The sequence below is a fragment of the Malania oleifera genome, chromosome 5, assembly GCF_029873635.1.
Source record: "Malania oleifera isolate guangnan ecotype guangnan chromosome 5, ASM2987363v1, whole genome shotgun sequence".
NCBI lineage: Eukaryota > Viridiplantae > Streptophyta > Magnoliopsida > Santalales > Ximeniaceae > Malania > Malania oleifera.
Genome location: NC_080421.1, coordinates 86659025 through 86677850, shown reverse-complemented (window position 1 = coordinate 86677850; position 18826 = coordinate 86659025). Strand labels below are relative to the sequence as shown.

At 36.5% G+C, this 18826-nt stretch overlaps 1 protein-coding gene across 2 annotated transcripts in view; it reads left to right on the top strand.

The window, feature by feature from the left end:
* The first annotated feature begins 11342 nt into the window (after positions 1-11342).
* Positions 11343-18826, top strand: part of LOC131156701 (mitochondrial Rho GTPase 1-like) — a 59288-nt gene continuing 51804 nt past the window's right edge. The window contains exons 1-3 of one of the 2 annotated variants that reach the window (XM_058110585.1): positions 11343-11884; positions 11975-12107; positions 12291-12440. In XM_058110585.1, coding sequence (XP_057966568.1) covers positions 11685-11884; positions 11975-12107; positions 12291-12440 — 483 coding nt within the window. In that variant the 5' untranslated portion in view covers positions 11343-11684. The remainder of the gene's footprint in view (positions 11885-11974; positions 12108-12290; positions 12441-18826) is intronic. The other variant, XM_058110586.1, reaches the window with a different exon arrangement.

Below are 18826 nucleotides of genomic sequence, written 5' to 3'. Positions count from 1 at the left end.
CATATGGCTTCGTCAACGAGAAGACAGGATTCGTCGATGAGTCACAGAAAGGACTTTGTCGATGAGAAGACAGGATTCGTCCATGAGTCACAGGAAGGACTTCGTCAACAAGAGAGTGCGTTCTTCGATGAAACTTAAAATATAAAATTTGCTCACTCGGGATCTCTTCATTGAGGAAGGACTGAACTTTGTCAACGATCTCTAGAAGAACACTCGTCGACAAAGACAAGATATTCGTCGACGAGGTCTGCTATTCTTCCTTTCAAAATTCCTCTTTTTTCCCTTATTCTTTGTTTATCTATTCCATCTATTATCTTCCTAATTATTTAGTCATTATAATTTTTTTTGGGTCTTTACAACGATGGTCCCTTCTTCGATAAGATCTCCTAACGTGAAAGTCATCAGCGTCATAGTCCTCATCATCCCAATATTGGGCATAGGGCTTATGACATGGGGGTCTCTTAGTAAAGTCATCTTGGCTATTCACTCGCCTTTTCTAAGGGAAGGGGGAGGTCTTTCTCTTTCAAAATTAGTCCTATGACCTCAATAAGGATTCCTGACTTGAGTAGACATCCTAGGGGTTGGGGAAGGATTCGGACAACACTAGAGCAGCCCTTTGGAATGGTATTTGGTCACACAAAGTAGGGTCAAGTGTAAAGTTGACCTAACTAACGTCTAAAGACCCAAAGTTCAAAATATAGGTAGGTTGTTCTGGGCAAAGTCGTGGACATTTTTTTTAAAATTGTCGACGATTTCAATCTAAAACTAAAATCCTGCGAGTTACTAGAAAATGGGACTTTGAGTGTTTTAGCCTGATTTGACCTAAGCTCTGATACCAAGATGATGTAGGACGGGATGGATCGACCTATGTCCTATGGTTCAACTCTCACATAAGCATAAACACTAAGAAAACTTTGAATTAAGAATTCTATTAGTTAAACATAAACACCATAAATCATGCTTCTTTTCGCATGTTGTTGGATTTTTGAAAAAGGTGTATGATTGTGCTCAACAAATAAGTCTCAAGGGTTCACTGATCAAGGAGTCTAGTTTTATGTGGAAGATATTACTTGTAAAACCAAGATTATAAGTTCTAAGTTTAACAAGCTAACATTCATACAATTGATTTTAAACTAGCAAGTAACAATGTTGCATTCTATGGATTTAATGGGTTATGAAAATATGGATTGGTAGGCTACTAACAATGGTTCACAAAACAAGCAAGGATTTAAGTAAATACAGAATTTAACAAAAGACTTGTTGGATGAGTTGACGTTGTTCAACACAAGTCTTAGACCACGTTGTAAATCATTTGTACAAGCTTTGAAACACCAATGTAAACGTAGCTATGGAGTGTAGGAAGGAGTGGCTGTGTGGGGGTATGAAGGGGAGGCCGTGTGGGTCTTAGATGGGAGTTCGTGAGAGTGAGGGATGGAGGAGGGAATGATGTATTTTCTGGATAGGGTAGTGGTCTCTTATCACTTGATCTTTGGAGAGAACGTCGTAGCCTCACACTACATAATCAAAGATTGGACAAAGCTTTCAAGCTTTAGTAAAGATAATTCTTCAATATTCAATTTCAGCTCTCATTAGAGTTCTTACAATGAAGGATATAAAGACTTAGCATGCGGAGACCAGACATTAACTAGCGAGCAATTCCCACACAAGCATGGGAGACAAAAGTAATAAATGTTACACTAAATACTAACACATTAATCACTCTCCAACTTACTAAGCACTCATGCTTATACTTAGTTGTCTTGCAATATTACAAATTAAATATATAACATATGCCAAAGGAAGGCCCAAATCAACGTGGGGGCCCACAAGCCATATGGGGCCCACATGGGTCTTGAGTTGGATCTTGCTTCAACACATCACTTGGGTCTTTAAGCTCCTAATAGTCTTGTAATAACATATCCAAGCAAAATATAAAATCAACATAATTATAAAGTCTTCCATAAAAAAAAATTCTTCCATCAAAAGTTTTCAAATCATCCCACATGTACCTACAAAATAGATTTAATGATAGTGGTTATTTGGAGGTCTTCCATGTGTCACCATGTCAGCAAAGGAGTGGACATCAGGAGGTCGTCCACCTATCGCTATGTCGATAAAGGAGATAGACAAGGCATGTTGATCCCCCATCACCTCCTCTTTTGTGACAACATCCCAACACCATGGTGTTCCAAAGAACCACATTTCTTCCATACATAATGGAATTTAACCCGATTAGGCACAAGGACTATTGGCTAGCATCCTTATTGCCAGCAATGTATGCAAATCCTACGTTATCTTGGCACAAAGGTCGTCCTAGGAGCTCACGGATACATAATGAGATGGATGTAAAGGAAGGTAAGAAGAAGAACACGAGCAACATATACCATGAATAGGGACATAACTACACAAGGTGTCTAAGAAGGACCCTACCTGGGGATGGAGCTGGCCCATCGCATTGAGTGATCATGTCATTCGTAGACGAATTAAAATCAGGAAACTCAACATAAGATGATCAGGAAGTGCACATCTGCAAACTTGATTTCATAGAATATGCTACTACCTTATATTATTTCATTTAGTTAGTGAATGTATTCAACTTTTCCTTTTTGCAACATCGATCTAGGGCCAAGTGATCGTTCTATTCTGACATTGTTCAATTAGCCCCAGTCCACTCGAGCGTGGACCGACGGTCATGTTGAGCCCCTATACTACCAAGGGGGGATTCAATTTTTAGGGAACTTATTTGATGCGGACGACCATATTATTGCTTGGATCCACACAACTGGATTTTACGGTATCTACCAGATCGGCCACATCCAGCTAGATTGGCATTTGGTGATGGCCTTCGTGGAGCGCTAGAGGCCGAAGACACATACCTTCCACCTACCACGTGGTGAGGTGACGATCACATTACAGGAGTTCGCCATTTTGTTTGGACTGCCCATAAATGGAAGGTCTGTTTCTCATCATACTTGCTAACCAGTAGACGATGAGACTAACGTCTAGGGATAAGTGGCATATGTGCCATTGGTGGTTAGGAGTTCTGCCACCTGATACCGGGATACTAGGTTCCCGCATCCTCATGAGATATCTGCAAAATTAGTTTAGTCATTTACCAGCGAATGTGAATGATCAGGCGGTCTTCTTCTTCGCACAAGCCAACATTTCGCACTTGATATATGGGACACTATTTGCTATATGTCGAGCAGTTACGCCAATCTGATGTTCCTCCCATTGTTGTAGGATCTTACGTAGATTTGTTCTTATAGTTTGGGATTTGCGACACTAGCATGGCTGTACAGAGAGATGTGTTGCACTACACACCAATCCAGGAGGGAGATTGTCGGTCCTCTACGTTCATTTATGGGTATGGGAGAGATGCCCCTCCCAAGCCCTTTCCCGCCTAGTTATGTTGCAGATTGCAAGGGAAGCAAACGGTCGTCCAGTTTATCGATTACCACTGGAATAATTGTTAATTACAACTTCTGTTATAATGTAGTTGTACTCTATAACATATGAAGTAGTACTTTTTGCTCAGTTATATTCTAAAATGTATATTTTCATTTTGTATAGGTGGAGGGATGACATAAGGGCTTTGTTCGTTGTGCTTCATACATTGCCCTAGTACAAGTTCGAGTTGGACATGTACCAAGTGCATAAGGTATTTTCTTCACGAATCACAATTTAAGTTCATAACACATAATTTATTTTTCTGTAGAAGATATGTATAGTTCACTTATTTTTTCCAAATTATGTACACGGCATTCCTGACCCCTTCTCCACATCAGAGATACATCTTCATGAGTATAACCTCCACCATATTGATGGACACGTTCGAGGGGTGGCCGATTGGAGGACGTTCCATAGGATGTATGGGAGGATCCGAGAGACCATATCATCACAATCGAGCCGGAGGACGGCCCTTTGCGTCCAAAGGATCTATATGCCAGTTGGTACAGGTCCATTACATGACGCTTCGGGACAGGACCACAACTGTATATATGAGCCTCGTAAGTAGACATTAACACACACATTATAGTTTTGTTATGTAGATTTTGTGATGTGAATGTACTAACTAAATTTTGTTTTATACTGCAGGCTAACATATTGTAGGCTGATCTGATCTCTCCAAATCCTTCAGTACAAGGATTGGTGAGGGTTGGATTGAGGATTGTCCACGAGGATGGACGATAGGGACATGTACCTTGACCTCCCCCGCCTACACGACAACCAGTTAGAGGTTGAGCTCCTCCAGTACAAGGACGACATGCTCGACATGCGGATAGTGGTTCATGGAGCTGATCCAGTGAATCTTTTGTAGAGCTACCACTCGTATAGAGCGAGGATGTCTTTGGTCCATTAGTACGATATACCTATTTGACGAGACCTGATATTATTGTGTTGTCCAGTAGCATACCATATCTTGGAGATGTTCCTTCATCCTCCTAGCCTTCAAGTTTGAGTACCGTGTACAACTCTCCTACTACCCCATCCATGCCATTTCTGTTTGACGACAGAGATGCCACTGCCAGAATAAAGGCTTTAGAAACAATTCAAGCAGGCAAAAGATGCCATGATGACCGAGAAAATGCTTGAAAATGGAATCAAACCAATACAAATCTTTTTTGTTCTCCATTACGAAGAAAAAATTGGTAAATGGAATACACAAGTGAATCTAAATAAAAAATTTCTTGGAAAAAATATATGCATTATATCATGCATCCACAAATTTCTCAACTAAGAAATGTATCTAAAAAATTTAAGAAAGAAGGGATTTTAGGTTTTTAGCAATTAATTGAATCTAAATATTTTCATTATGTCATATATGTCAAAAGACACTATTGTCGATTAATGGATCTAAAGACTAGTAACAATTTATCTCAAAATAACATTGTTGCAATATTTCACACTAACATAGTCATAATTTCCTACAATCTCCAATATAAGGAGCACTTGAATGCATGGACAATCTAGACAAATATATTTTTCTTGCATAGATTGGAACTATATTGCATATTTCATAGGAGTATTGTGAGAAGTACTAGGAAGGCATTACCTTAGGGTTGTGTTTTCTTGCATATATTGGAACTATATTGCATATTTCATAGGAGTATGACAAGGATCTAGGAAGGCATTAGATTAGGGTTGTGCTTATGAATAAAAAAAGAAACAAAAAGAAGCCTTCATCATAAAAGATATTGTTAGTCCTCAATGTTTGGATACCAATATGCTTTATTCATTATTTATGAGAAAATGGGAATTTGCTTTCTTTTATGAACATAGGTTTTGTAATTATACCGTTAAATGATTCATTAATCAAACAAAACCCTAAAAACACAAAATTATGGACATATAACCCAAGTTGACAAATACTACACAACTTTGGTGGACATGTTAAAACCTAAGACATGCTTTCCAAATATTTCGTAACACCCCGACCCTTTAGGTGGGCCCAGAGTGCTACTATACATGCATAACCTGCATATCTCTGATAACATACATAAACTACCTGCTCTAACAGGGGATATACGGGTGTCTCATACTGATCTGTAATTTTCATGCACAGCGGAAAACATAAATATTTATACATTTTCTAATAGACTATCAGAGTATATAAATGTTTCTTGCATACATACTTTCATACTAAACATAATCTGTCATTACATTCCCAAAAAGACAACCTGGCCAAAATCTAGTACTTATACAACAACTTACAAAAACTACAAACAACACTACGCTCCAAAGTCCCTCTAGAGTTTAGGACCGGTTTTCTATAGGACCCAAAACAAAGGTTGTATGTTGGGGTGAGACACTTCTCAATAGGGTGGATAATATTACATTAGTGTGTGATAACATGAGTTTATTTCAGTAGAAGCAATTAAACATTTAAAACATTCTCAATTCCGTATTATAGGAGATATATATATAATTCTTGCAATAGATAATTCAACATCATTACAAGCGAGAGTTCCCGAGGTTAGGGTAGGGTACAGGTCCATACACTGTACAATCCCTCTGCTCGGTACTCAATCCTGTGACTTTGCTCATTTTAGTTTTTAAATCATGTATATGTATATAGAACTCAACCCAGCTTTGAAACATGAAACTAAACCATTTACTTCCCTCATGGCACGGGTTGTGCGTTATAAAGCTTTTATCTAGACCTGGTTATTATAGGCTTGTCAGGCATCGTATTCTCTAGTCCGATTTTGCCATCACCACCCTGGTTCGTGATCAACCAATGGCCCTTCGTATCAAACCGACTACTAGATACCCACACTCCAATCTAGCATGTGGTTGCACTGTATCTCTGTTCTAGCAACGATACAATACTTATTGATTCTAGTAAGCTTTTTAAGGCTCTCTGATAATAAGCTTATCTAAAGTTATCTTAGTAACAAACTTTCTAAGGCAGTTCCAACATCATATATACAATTTATAATAAAAGCATATTAACCTGTTTTCATTCCATAAATCATCTAAGCAATTCTAGTATCTTTCACATTCTCATTCATTCATTCTTTCATACATTCATTCTTTCTTTCATACATTCATTCTTTATGTGGTATAAATCGGCACACACACTCTCGGTTTAACCCTTGCATACATAGTGCTCTATATCTAACCGACATTTCTTTTTTGTAGTTCCTGATAATCATTTGGAACTCCAGCTCCCATAATTCCTAAACGTACATCTCAGTTCAATATATTCTCATTTCATATCATATGCCACACTTATTTGGTTAAATATACAATACTATAGTAAACCGTTCGTAAAATATCATTTAGACTGCAAACAAGGGTTTTAAGCATCTCCTACTTTAAGTTTAATGCAAATAAAGGAGTTTTGAGAAGTTTGGAGATCATACGCCAAAACCTTAGTTTTTACCAAAATCGTAAAACTGAAAAACTAGTAATTTTGCTTAGTAAAATTTTCCAAATAAGCAGTCATATCGTATGTATAAACATAAGCTACAGTTCTACCGGTTTAGTTTTATAAAATGATTGATGTAAACAAATCCCCTTACCTTTTTCCTGAAAACAACTCGAGAAGCTTGAAAATCGAACCCTAGTTTTTTTTCTTCTTCTCAAAATCTAGAATATGCTCGGCTAGCCTAGTAGATATTCACTCCCTAATCCTCGTAGTAACTTCTAATCCTTGATACGAACGACGAATGATTGAAGAGAGAGAGAGTCCATGTTGGTTCTAGAGAGAGAGAGAAAGAGAGAGAATTTTTTTTTTTAATGAAGAAGCAAACAAAATATCCTATTTATAGACCCTTGACCAGGTCCAATTTGTCAACAAATTGGTGCCTTCATCGACGAACCATAGAAGGCTTTTCGTCGACAAATCTCTTCCTTTATCAATGAACCCTAGTATGATATTTTCTTTATGTCGGTCGGGATCTCTTTGTCAATGGGGGGCGACAAAGCATAGAAGGTTCTTCATCGACGAGAACCTAGACTTCGTCGATGAAGCTTGCAAAAATTCCTTTTTTACCCTTTTCTTATTTTACGGGTTTGGGTCTCTACATATTTAATGAGTTTTAATTATTGTGTGGCATGAGAATATTGGTATAGTACACAATTCTACACAGCTTTTACAGAATTACAATTGTATGGTTTTTACAAAATCATGATATATAGATTATACACTTTTATTTATAGAGCTATGACTATATAGTGTTTTACAGAATTATAGTTTACACAGTTATACATAACTATGATATACTGTTTTTACAGTACCATGATATTCAGATTATAGAACCATGATATATAGACATGACAGAACCATAACATAGAGATATTACAGTTTATATAGATCAATTTATCACAACGTTATGGTTACACAATTTTTAGAATCATGGTTATTACAATTGAAAACAGAATCATGGTAAAACAGTAAGATATATCAAATATTATTATATAATATCAGACCCTGATGGACCAGATTATATTACAGAGCACGATACCATAACTATTACAATTTAGAGTGCGACCACACATCTCAAATAAAGTGTGGAATTTATGAGTAGTTGATTGTGCCTTAGGAGAGACAAAGACTCCCTGGTAGTCCAGGTTCAAGCGGCCAATATGACGACAGAGGTTTTGAGTTCAATTATCCTAATAGGCCAGTCAGTGTTAAGTCCAGTCCACGGGTTGCACAACCCTGTCATGAGGGGTTAAATCATGACATACAGTTATCAATCCAGGGAAGTTTTCACAGTTATATATATGTATATAGATTATCAGAAAACAAAAAGTATATATATATAGTAGCTAAAACTATGATTAAGTAGAAAGTTAATAAACACTTGTATTTTAAATGACACAAGTGTGAGTTATGATGTATCTTATCTTTATGTGTTATCCCATTTACAGCCTGATTTATAAAATATATTGCTCACGTAGACTCATTTGCCACACACTGATAATAACATATTTTTTCTTATTGAGAGTTGTCTCATCCTAGTATTTATAAACATTTCAGGTGATCTAGTTAGACGAGCAGATCAGACACGGAGATAGAGGAGACCTTTGTACTGCCCTGTTTTTAGGGTAAGTGATTTTGGGAGATGTATTTTTGAGTAGTTTCTAGGGGATTTGGTGGATGATTTTGGAGAGATGTGTATGTATGTTTGGAAACTACTGAAACTCTGGTATTGTAATTATGGTGATGTAATTTATGTTCTTCACTACACATGTGTTTTGTTTCTATGTATAGGAATTCTCGGCGTCCACTCTGGGACCAAGACATTATAGTAAATTTTATAAGGGGTATTAGAGTGATATTATTTTTACAGTCTATATATAGAAAAAAATAGCATGAATTTTTGGGTCGTTACATAAGTTGTCTAGATGAAGGTAGTCGCATCATGTTCATAAAGAAAAAAAGATCATATAACTCAAAGCAATATGGCCCAAAAATAAGTCAAAGTTCCTTTACGAAGCACATTACATCTAAAAAATAACAATATCCTAGTCTCCATATATGCCACGTTTGAGAGCATGAATTTCATGTCTTGGATTTGGATAAAATTCAATACGAGCTTGTATTACATTTTGTCCAAATTCACATTAATTCAAATCCAAGGTGTAACATCCTCAGAATTTCTCCATTTTTTTTTAAATATCTATATAACCATACCTAAATAGTAGAAACATAAATTATACAACCACATATACTATACAATACCAGAATTCTGTACATATAGACCATAGCCATATACAATAACTCCCTCCAGTATCGTCTACCTCAAAAAAATACAAAACCCTGTCACAAACTTACCCTACAATCAGGGTAGGCAAGTCAACTCTTTATCCGTGAGCCTGATCTGCTCGCTAACTGGCTTACTTGAAAAATGGTAAAGTAATAGGGTGAGATGACCCTCAGTAAGTGGAAATATGTTATTACTAGGGTGTGGCGACCGAGTCGTAAAACTATAACATTAATATAGATATAAAACTGCATGATCTGGCAAATCTGTAAAACACATGTATAGTAGCTTAAAACATTTGTATCATCTGAACTTTCTATCATCTATACTGCTATATCATACCATATACAACAAAAGCTATAAAATTGTATACATATACATAACTATGCTCTTTCCCTGGGACTCTGTATGTCATGATTTAATCCCTCATGACAGGGTTGTGCGACCTGTAGGCCGGACTTAACCTGGTCGGCCCTCCAGGTAAGTCATCATACTGTACACTACCTTAGTCCGGCCAAACTACATCCACTCCTAAACTCGGGGATTGGCTGCTATCTTGTTTAACCGGCCCCCTCAACCCAGCGTTCTGGGGAGCTGCATCCTCTCTAAGGATGGTTAGATGGTACCCACACAATGTCTGAGATATGTGGTTACACACTATCTGTATATAGCAATGGTACCGCGCTTTGTATTCTGAATCTGTACTGTATCTGTTTGTAATCTTTTCACAGGGATCTGATACTATACATATACATACTATACTCTTTATACTGTTTTCATTATATTTCCAAAATAACCATAACACTATATTTTCGTACTGTAAATACTATAATATCTGTAGCATCTTGATGCTATAACTATACAATCTGTTTGTATAAAATCTGCAATTATCTAACTATATCTATATAACTTGAAATACTGAAAAAAACTACATAAAACCCAATTTCAATATCATGTACTCAGGCTACACATACTTTAAAAATTCATATCCTATATAATATCTAGTATACATGTATATATATATATATAAAATTTCTGATAACGTAAGTAAATCTCCTAACATAACATCTTTCCCTTACCTTAAATCTGAAAAACCTCTCACTGAACTCTAGCCCTACACCCGTAGGATTCTTCACTTAACACCCTGAAAATAACATTCGTCATAACAAAACATCAGTATTTTCTTACCTACAAAATTTCTTATAATTACGAGGAAGATATAATCTGAATAAAATACCTTACACTGGATTTGGGATAAATTTAAATCAATTTCTCCCACGATCAGCTCCGGAAGACTTGTAGAGAACTTTGTTAGGAGCGTCGTGGTGGCCTTACATCTTTAATCCGGTGAGAAATGGAGCCGGGATCGAAGAGAGAAGGAGAGGGGTGCGTTTTAGAAAGAGAAAGGGAGAGTTTGCGCTAAAAATTCATCCAAAAATCAGAGTTTTCACTATTTATAGAGTCGGATTCGTCGACGAGACACGTCACCTCGTCGACGAGTCCTTAAGTAATTTCGTCGACGAACCCTACCTCCTCGTCGACGAAATTCAGACTACCCAAAAATCCCTCTCGGCATCTTCTCATTGACGAGGCATAACTTCGTCGACGAGGCTCTATGTAAAACTTCCAGGTTATTACGTCCAAAGTGCAATGTCGTTGATGAACGCGAAACGTTCATCGACGAAGCCTACTGCCTCCTTCTGTTTCCGCTTCTATTTCCCTATCTCTTTATTATTTAAATACTATTATTCTCCGGATCGTTATACAAGGCCTCTCCCCAAGCACAAGGATAACAGTTAAAAACAAAAATAAACTCATTAGTTTAAAGTGTTCCCAACAAGTTGTTTAGATAAAAGTAATAGTATTATGTTCATTGACAAATGGATCATATAAGGTAGAGAGATATTGCGCATAAATGACTTAGAAAATAATTCAAAATTTCTTTATAAAGCAAATTATGTTCTAAAAAATAGTAAGACCTGAATTCCTATAATAATTTTGCACGTTAAGCTTATTACTTCAATATTTTTCTAATAAGTTAGAAAATATGTAATATTTTATTAAAATATGTACAAATCTGAATTCAAGTTTAATTATAAATTTGCGTAAATCTAAATTAAGTGCAAAATATATTGTCCCAAATAAGAGCTTGGTAAGGGTCGGGTCAGCGCCTCGAATCGTTAAATCCAAACCTATTCAAAGCCCCTTGAATTTTCATCGTTAAGATCCAGCCATCCAGCCCTTTCTCCCAATCACCGCTACGTAGTACTTTGGAATTGCTTTTCTTACTTCTGAAAGCAGAGAATCGCATCAATGAGTTTGAGAGGAAGTAAAGTGCTTCCAAAGTGCTAAGCATACGGTGCTCCTTGCCCCCCTCCCCCCCGTCCCTGTTAAGTGCTCGCATCCTCCTTTCGATCACCCTCAGTCCTGCAATCTGTTGTCTCTCTATTTGCAGTTGCAGCTTCAATGGCTAGCGGATCAGCTGCGCGAAACAACATTCGCGTAGTCGTTGTTGGAGACCGTGGCACCGGAAAATCTACTCTCATTGCGTCGACGGCGACCGAGACATTCCCGGAGAGTGTGCCGCCAGTGCTGCCGCCGACTCGGCTGCCCGCCGACTTCTACCCAGATCGCGTGCCGGTGACTATCATTGATACTTCAGCCAGGTTCCATATCAGTTACAGTTGATTTTGCGTTGTGTGATGCAGTAGCCGAAATGTTTCTGTTGGTTGTTGAATGCTCTGTGTTTTTGTTAGCTTGGAGAATAGAGAGAAGCTCATCGAGGAATTGAGGCGAGCTGATGCAGTAGTACTAACCTATGCATGTGATCGACCTATGACCCTTAGTCGGCTCAGTACTTTCTGGCTTCAAGAATTTCGTCAATTGCAGGTTTACAATCTGCATAATTTAGCAATTACCGAATCTTCCCCAATCACCAAAGAGTTCCTCTCTCTCTCTCTCTCTCTCTCTCTCTCTCTCTCTCTCTCTCTCTCTCTCTCTCTCTCATTTTTCTAAATGGAAATCATTTTTTACAATGTTAAAGTTTATGTTTTGCATGTTCTGAATGCCCAGGTGACTCTGCCAGTGATTATAGTTGGTTGCAAACTAGATTTGCGGGATGAGAATCAACCGGCGAGTCTGGAGCAGGCGATGACACCAATTATGCAACAGTTTAGGGAGATTGAAACTTGCATTGAATGTTCTGCGGCTACCCAAATTCAGGTACATTAAAATGCTGAATATTGTTTGTTAAGTGGGTTACCAATTATCCATTCCTCTATGCTATATCCTATTTGAGTTCTGAGTGATCTCTCTAATCTCCATAACCAAATCTCAATTTTTTAAAATAATTTTATAATTTTTAATCTTCATAAATATACTTGGATGTCTTCTATTGGCAGGGGTGCTTTTAATATTTTTAAAAAAAAAATAATATGTATCCACATTAATTCCCAAATTGTTTCTTAACACATTATAACCTCCAGCCCCCCAGCCCAAAATAAATTTTGCATTTAATATGGCCTAAATTATGTATCCCTCACTCCTTTCTCCCATTCTTATACCTTGAACTTAAATTATGAATGACAATACATAATTATATACACACAACTATGGCCCTTCTAGACTGTATTTTCGATTTTATTTCTAGGATGAGCTATATGCTGTTAGTGGTTTTTGTTCTCCTTGGTGAATTGTAGGGGGTGATTTTAATGTAGTAAGATGTTCGAAGACAAAAATGGGGGAGGGAGGATTGCCTCAAGTACGCATAATTTTGATAGGTTTATCAAAGATTATAGTTTGAGGGATTGTCCTTTGGATAGTATGTTAATTACTCTTGATTTGTGGGAGGTGAGAGAGCATTTGCTAGTTTCTTAGGTCGGTTTTTGTTTTGTAGCTCATGGGAGGATGAGTTTTCTAATCTTTCAACAAGAAATGGGCCATAAGACTCAATAAATCATGGGCCTAAGGCAGTTAATACACATTTAACGAGCCTTAGTCTTGCGGTGTTCAAATTAGAAGCCCCAAGCCTATGGATACTTATGTGGATTACCTAGAAAAAATTCAATCGACTACAGGCCCTAAAGAGTCCAATGAACCCATTTTTTCGCTTGGATCCATGGGGATGCACCCAATCATGTGTAGAGTATTCTCTTTTAGAGGGATGGGGATTTGAAGGCACTGAAGATGGTAGCAAGAGTAATGGTGAAGAAGGTAGATCTAAAGACATATTGTTGAACAAAAAAGAAGTGCCTTTGGAGTTACATGAGAAGAAGATATAGATGACGAGGACAAGGAATGAATTGATAAAGAGGAAAGGGAAGGAGGTCTTAGTTTATAATTCTTTTGAGCCTCTATCCCTTGAAGAAGTTGAAGAGGAGAAATATTTGCTACATTTTTGAGTCTGAGAAAGAGGGACTGTTGTTGGATTAGTTGAGAATTATGGCTTTCTCCGAGTTTGGAGATGGGAGTCATGAGACAACCTGGCCATATGGAGTGTATGGCAGCAAAGAAGGATGGTTTAGGCTCAAATATTTTTTCTTCATAACATTGAAGATTTGATTTTAAAGATCTAGAGCGAGATTAGAGTTCGGATGGGACCTTGATTTTAGAGGATTCTATATTTCCTTAGGAGTGGGCTAAACTCAATGCAATTTCTTCATTTGTCCCAAATTTGATCTCTAATCTTATCCTAATGAACTTTGCAATTTAGTAATGAAAAATATTGGGGTTTTGTTAACAAATGCTGCCAATACTAAAGGAATTCTTCCTACTCATAAGCCTGTTTTTAGCTTCTTTTAATTCTCATTTGTGCCATAAGGAGTTAACCAATGAGGGAGATTCCGAACTATGGACTTTCTGAGTGATAAGAGGGACAACTGTCAGGCTCAAAATCTCCTTGACGAGTTAGATATTAGCCTAGTGAACTGTAAAGGTGAAGTTGTTAGGATTGGTGGAGTAGGTGTAGGAGATAAGAGAAAATCCTTTAGACGAGGTAGGAAGTAGGCAGACTTCCTTGATAAATTACAAAAAGGGAGTGAGACATTTGGGTTACGGTGGAATTTTTTTTGATAGCAAAGAAATTTATTAATAGGAAGAGAATTTACAAGGGGGAGAAAAGGCATCTCCAAGAAAAAATCTAGAACAAACCGAAACTAAAACATCAAAAAATAGAAATCAATTCCTATAATAGAGCATGCAAACATCTAGAAAGAGAGGCTTCGAAGGCCTCCCAATCTGCAACAGGTTATTGGGATTAATTTTGTTAAGCACAACCAACCAAGTAAACATTTTAATTTTTGGGGGAGCTTTAACCTTCCAAATAACTGAATAAAGATGAAAGGGATAATTTGAATAGGTCAAAAACTAAAAGAATGAATTACAAGAAAACACCCTCGAATGATCCAAACACCAAGCACAGACATCCCTACCTGAGGATAGTATGCTATTGTTCAATATGGACAACAAAGAAGACAACTCCACCATCTCCCTATCATTTAGGGGTCTATTGAAATGAAGATTCCAAGAGACTGGAAAGCCCATAATCCACAAAGAAAGAAATAACTCCATTTAGCATAGAGCAGATGGAAAAGAAATGGAAAGAGAATTTTTCCCAAGCCACAGGTATCTCTAAAAACAAATATGGGATCCCCTTCCACTGCAAATTTAGTGTGAGGGGGTAAAAATAGAGTAAATCTAGGAAATAGACTTCCACAAACTCCCCAAAGAGCATCTCAAGCTAGCATTGGCATCCTACCCATTCTCATCCAACCCAAGCTTACTGCGAATAACTTTATGCCATAAGGAATTATTTTCTTAGGGGAAGCACCACAACAATTTAGCTAAAAGAGTGGTGTTTTTAGACACCAAGTTACCAAGACCCAACCCACACTCCTTTTTAGACTTACCAACCTTTGTCTAGTTTACTAAATAGTCCTTACAATCCCTAAGACCAGACCTCAAAAAATCCCTCATAATTCTCTCAAGCTTGCTCATGACTCCCATTGGAATTCTCAAAATAGATAAAAAAATACAAAGGGATGCTAGAGAGACAAGCCTGGATAAGCATAATTCTACCACCAAAGAGAAACGGGCACACTTTCAACCGTCTAGATGTTTGGAAGTGTCCTCTTTAGTTGGGTATGGTATTCTTGATTGGCCCCAAAGTTATCTAGGTGTGCCTCTAGGTGGTAACCCTAGATCGCTTTGGTTTTGGGATTTTGTGGTGGAGAAAGTGTCTAAGAGGTTAAATGGGTGGAAGGATGCTTTATTTTTGTTAAAGCTTGAACACATTGTTGGCCCACAACCTTATAGTTTAAGCTTTTAGGTGAAGTGGTGACCTAACATGGTATTAGAGTTGGTTACTAGGAGGTTTTAGTTTCTAGTCTTGTTGCCCGTGTTTATTGTGTGGTGTTTAAAAATTATTATATTCCTTGTTTACTTCTCGTCTTTTTTATCTCTCCACGTGCTGTTAGGCTACACTTGTGGGGGAGTGTTAAAGTTTAATATACATTGTTGGCCCACAACCTAATGACTTAAGCTTTTAGGTAAAGTGTTAATCTAACAATTTTCTCTAAGTGTGCGTATTACGCTCATTTAGGCTTGCATTGCTAGTATTCCTCTTTATCTTTTGTCTTTCTTTAGAATACCTGTGAGGGTAGCCAGTAGGAGAAGATCATGAGAGACTTTCTTTGGTTTGAGGTGGGAGAGAATAAAGATCACGAGGCCGTTTGGTATCATTGTCAAAAATTAGAGAAACAAAAACTATAAACAAAAATCAAAATCCAGAAACAGAAACTAAAAATTAGAAACCAACAAACTTTTTGGTTAACATTTATAAAACTACTACAAATTTAGAACATAATTAAAAAAATGCACATTTTCATCTTTAAATCAAAATATTTATAAAAATATGATTAAAATAATAAAATTACAAATAATACACATTAAAAAATTACTATAATAAAAGTAAAATTTATTATAATTTTTTACTTTATTGTTCTACTTTCGAAATTTACTTTACAATAAAATTTTTATTGGATTTGACAATTGAAAAATAGTAAAAGTATATTGTAATTGGCTTTATAATTTTTTAAAATTTATGTATCTTTTTATTTTAATTATATTTAAATTCATATGATCATTTAATTTTGATTTTAATTTAAAAGTGTATAAAATGAATAAATTAATCCAAAAAATTATTTTTGAATATTAAAATTTCTTGCAATAGTTGCCAAAACAACTGAAAACCACATTATTTGGTTTTCAGTTTTTTGGCAAACAGCCGAAAACTGGCAACAAAAACAGAAAATTGACAATAGAAACAAACATATTTTTTATAATTTTTTTTTCACTGTGGAGAAACAAAAACAAAAACAAAAAATAGAAAACAACAACAATACCAAACAGGCCTTTAGTTAGTTGGGAGGTTGTCTGTGGGTCTAAAAACGAGGGGGTTTGGATCTTGATAAGTTGGTGTCTGAGAACATTGCTTTAATTGGCAAATGGTTGTGGCAATTTCCCTTGCCATAAAGTTATTGAGAGTAAATTTGGCTTGCAGGATAATGGGTGTGATGTTAATTTGGGTTTGGGATTTTCTTGTGATAATAGTCCTTGGAAGGGTATTCCCTAGTTATATCCTCCTTTTATTCCTCGTGCAAATTTTATTGTGGGTAATGGATATTGTGTTTGGTTTTGTGAAGACATTTGGGTGTTCTTCACTTTGTTCATCTTTTCTCTGTTTCTTTAGATTGTCCTCTTTGCACAATGAACCAATTTCTTTTCTTTATTTCTAATGTGGATGGTTTCTTTTGAGATTTCCATTTTCTTGGGGCTTTTAATGACAGGGAAATTTTGGAGCCTGCCTCTGTATTAAGTTTGTTGTGTGGAAGGCTCCTTTCCCAAAGGAGAGAGTATCATTTTTGGATTCTTGATTTTTCTGGGTAGTATTCTTGTAACTCTTTCATTGATCATTTAACCAATAAAAGCTTGTCTTTCCTGCTTCATAGATCCATTTGGAAGGCTAAAGTTCCCTTTAAGATTAAAGGCTTTTATTTGGTTGGTCGTTCTTAATAGAGTCAGCACTTTGGCAGTCTGTTGCATAGTAGGAGGCCTTTTAAGGCTTTATCACTGGATGTTTGTTCTCTTTGTTTTCAAAATTCAGAATCTGCTTCTCACCTTTTTTTGCATTGCTTCCTTTTCTTGGAGGGAGTGGGATAGATTTTTTGGTTTATTTGGAGAGAATTGGGTGTGTCCCTGGAGTCGGTGGAGGATTTTTTTGAGTTTTCAGGTTTTGTAAGGGATGAGGATGCTTTGGCCTTGTGAAGGTGTGCAATTCTCGGGGATTTGGTTGGAATGGGGTGCACTTATTTTCGCAGTGAAGAAGATGTCTTCTGTTATGTTTTGGGATAGGATTCAGTATTTGGCCTCTTTCTGGGTTTTTGTAGCTGGGTGTTTCAAAGGGTTTTCATTTTCTGATTTACAGCGTGATTGGTTTGCTGTGCTGTTTCATTTATTTTGATTTGTTTTGTATTTTTAAGGAGGATTTCTTATGCCCCTTGTTGTACTTCTTCTTCTTTATAAAATCTTCTTTTTTCGATAAAGAAAAAAAAATGAAACTTTGGTAAATGTTAAAATAGATGTTTATGCATAATTTAGAACCAAAATAAATTGAATGAAATGCATATGTGACAATTTTATAGTATGTGGGTTTTATGGATAGTATATTACTAATCATGCGAAGAAGTACGAACCATTCAAATCATTACAGTGCACATCAAACATTTCGTTTAAGATATTTGTTATTTGACACAACATTTATTTTTGATTTAAAACATTGAGCAGTTTCCCAAATGGAGTCTCAAAGGCCCAAGTCAAGTTCCAAGGAGGTTTATATGCTCAAATTTGAGAATTTGAGAGTGTCACTCATGTTGCATTGTTTGGAGAGAATGAAAAAAGGAGAAAGGAGCTCCCATTTCAAGTTTATGGGTTTGAAAAACACCTGCAATATATACTTATTTTTTCGGTTCTTCATTAAAAATTCTAAAAATTTCTCCAGAATTTCCAAAACTTAAGCCAAACACTTCCAAGAAAAGAAATCAATGTTGTGTTTCCGTTCAGCCGACCATATTCCAAAATTTTGATAATTTTGATGAAAATTTTAATTCTTTGTTTATAAGCTCAAATTTGAGAGCTTATATTTGAGAACATTTGAGATGATCATACATGTTGCATTTGTTTTGAGAGACTGAAAAATTGAGAAAGGAGCTCCATTGCAAGTTTATGGGTTTGAAAAAGACCTCCAAAGTACCCTTGTTTTTTCAGTTGTCCTTATTCAAAATTCTAAAAGTTTCTCCATAATTTCCAAAACTTCATCCAAAAGCTTCTAAAAAAGAAATCAAAGTTGTGTTTCCATTCAGCCCTCCTGTAGTCCGAAATTAAATTTGGCGATAATTTTAATTCCTTGTTTATAGTCAAAGTTGTGAAGGGAAGCCTAGGTGCAACAGTAAAGTTGTTGCCTTGTGACCTGGAGGTCCAGGTCACAGGTTCGAGGCATGGAAACAGTGTCTTGCCAAAATGCGAGGTAAGGCTGCATACTGTAGATCTATCAT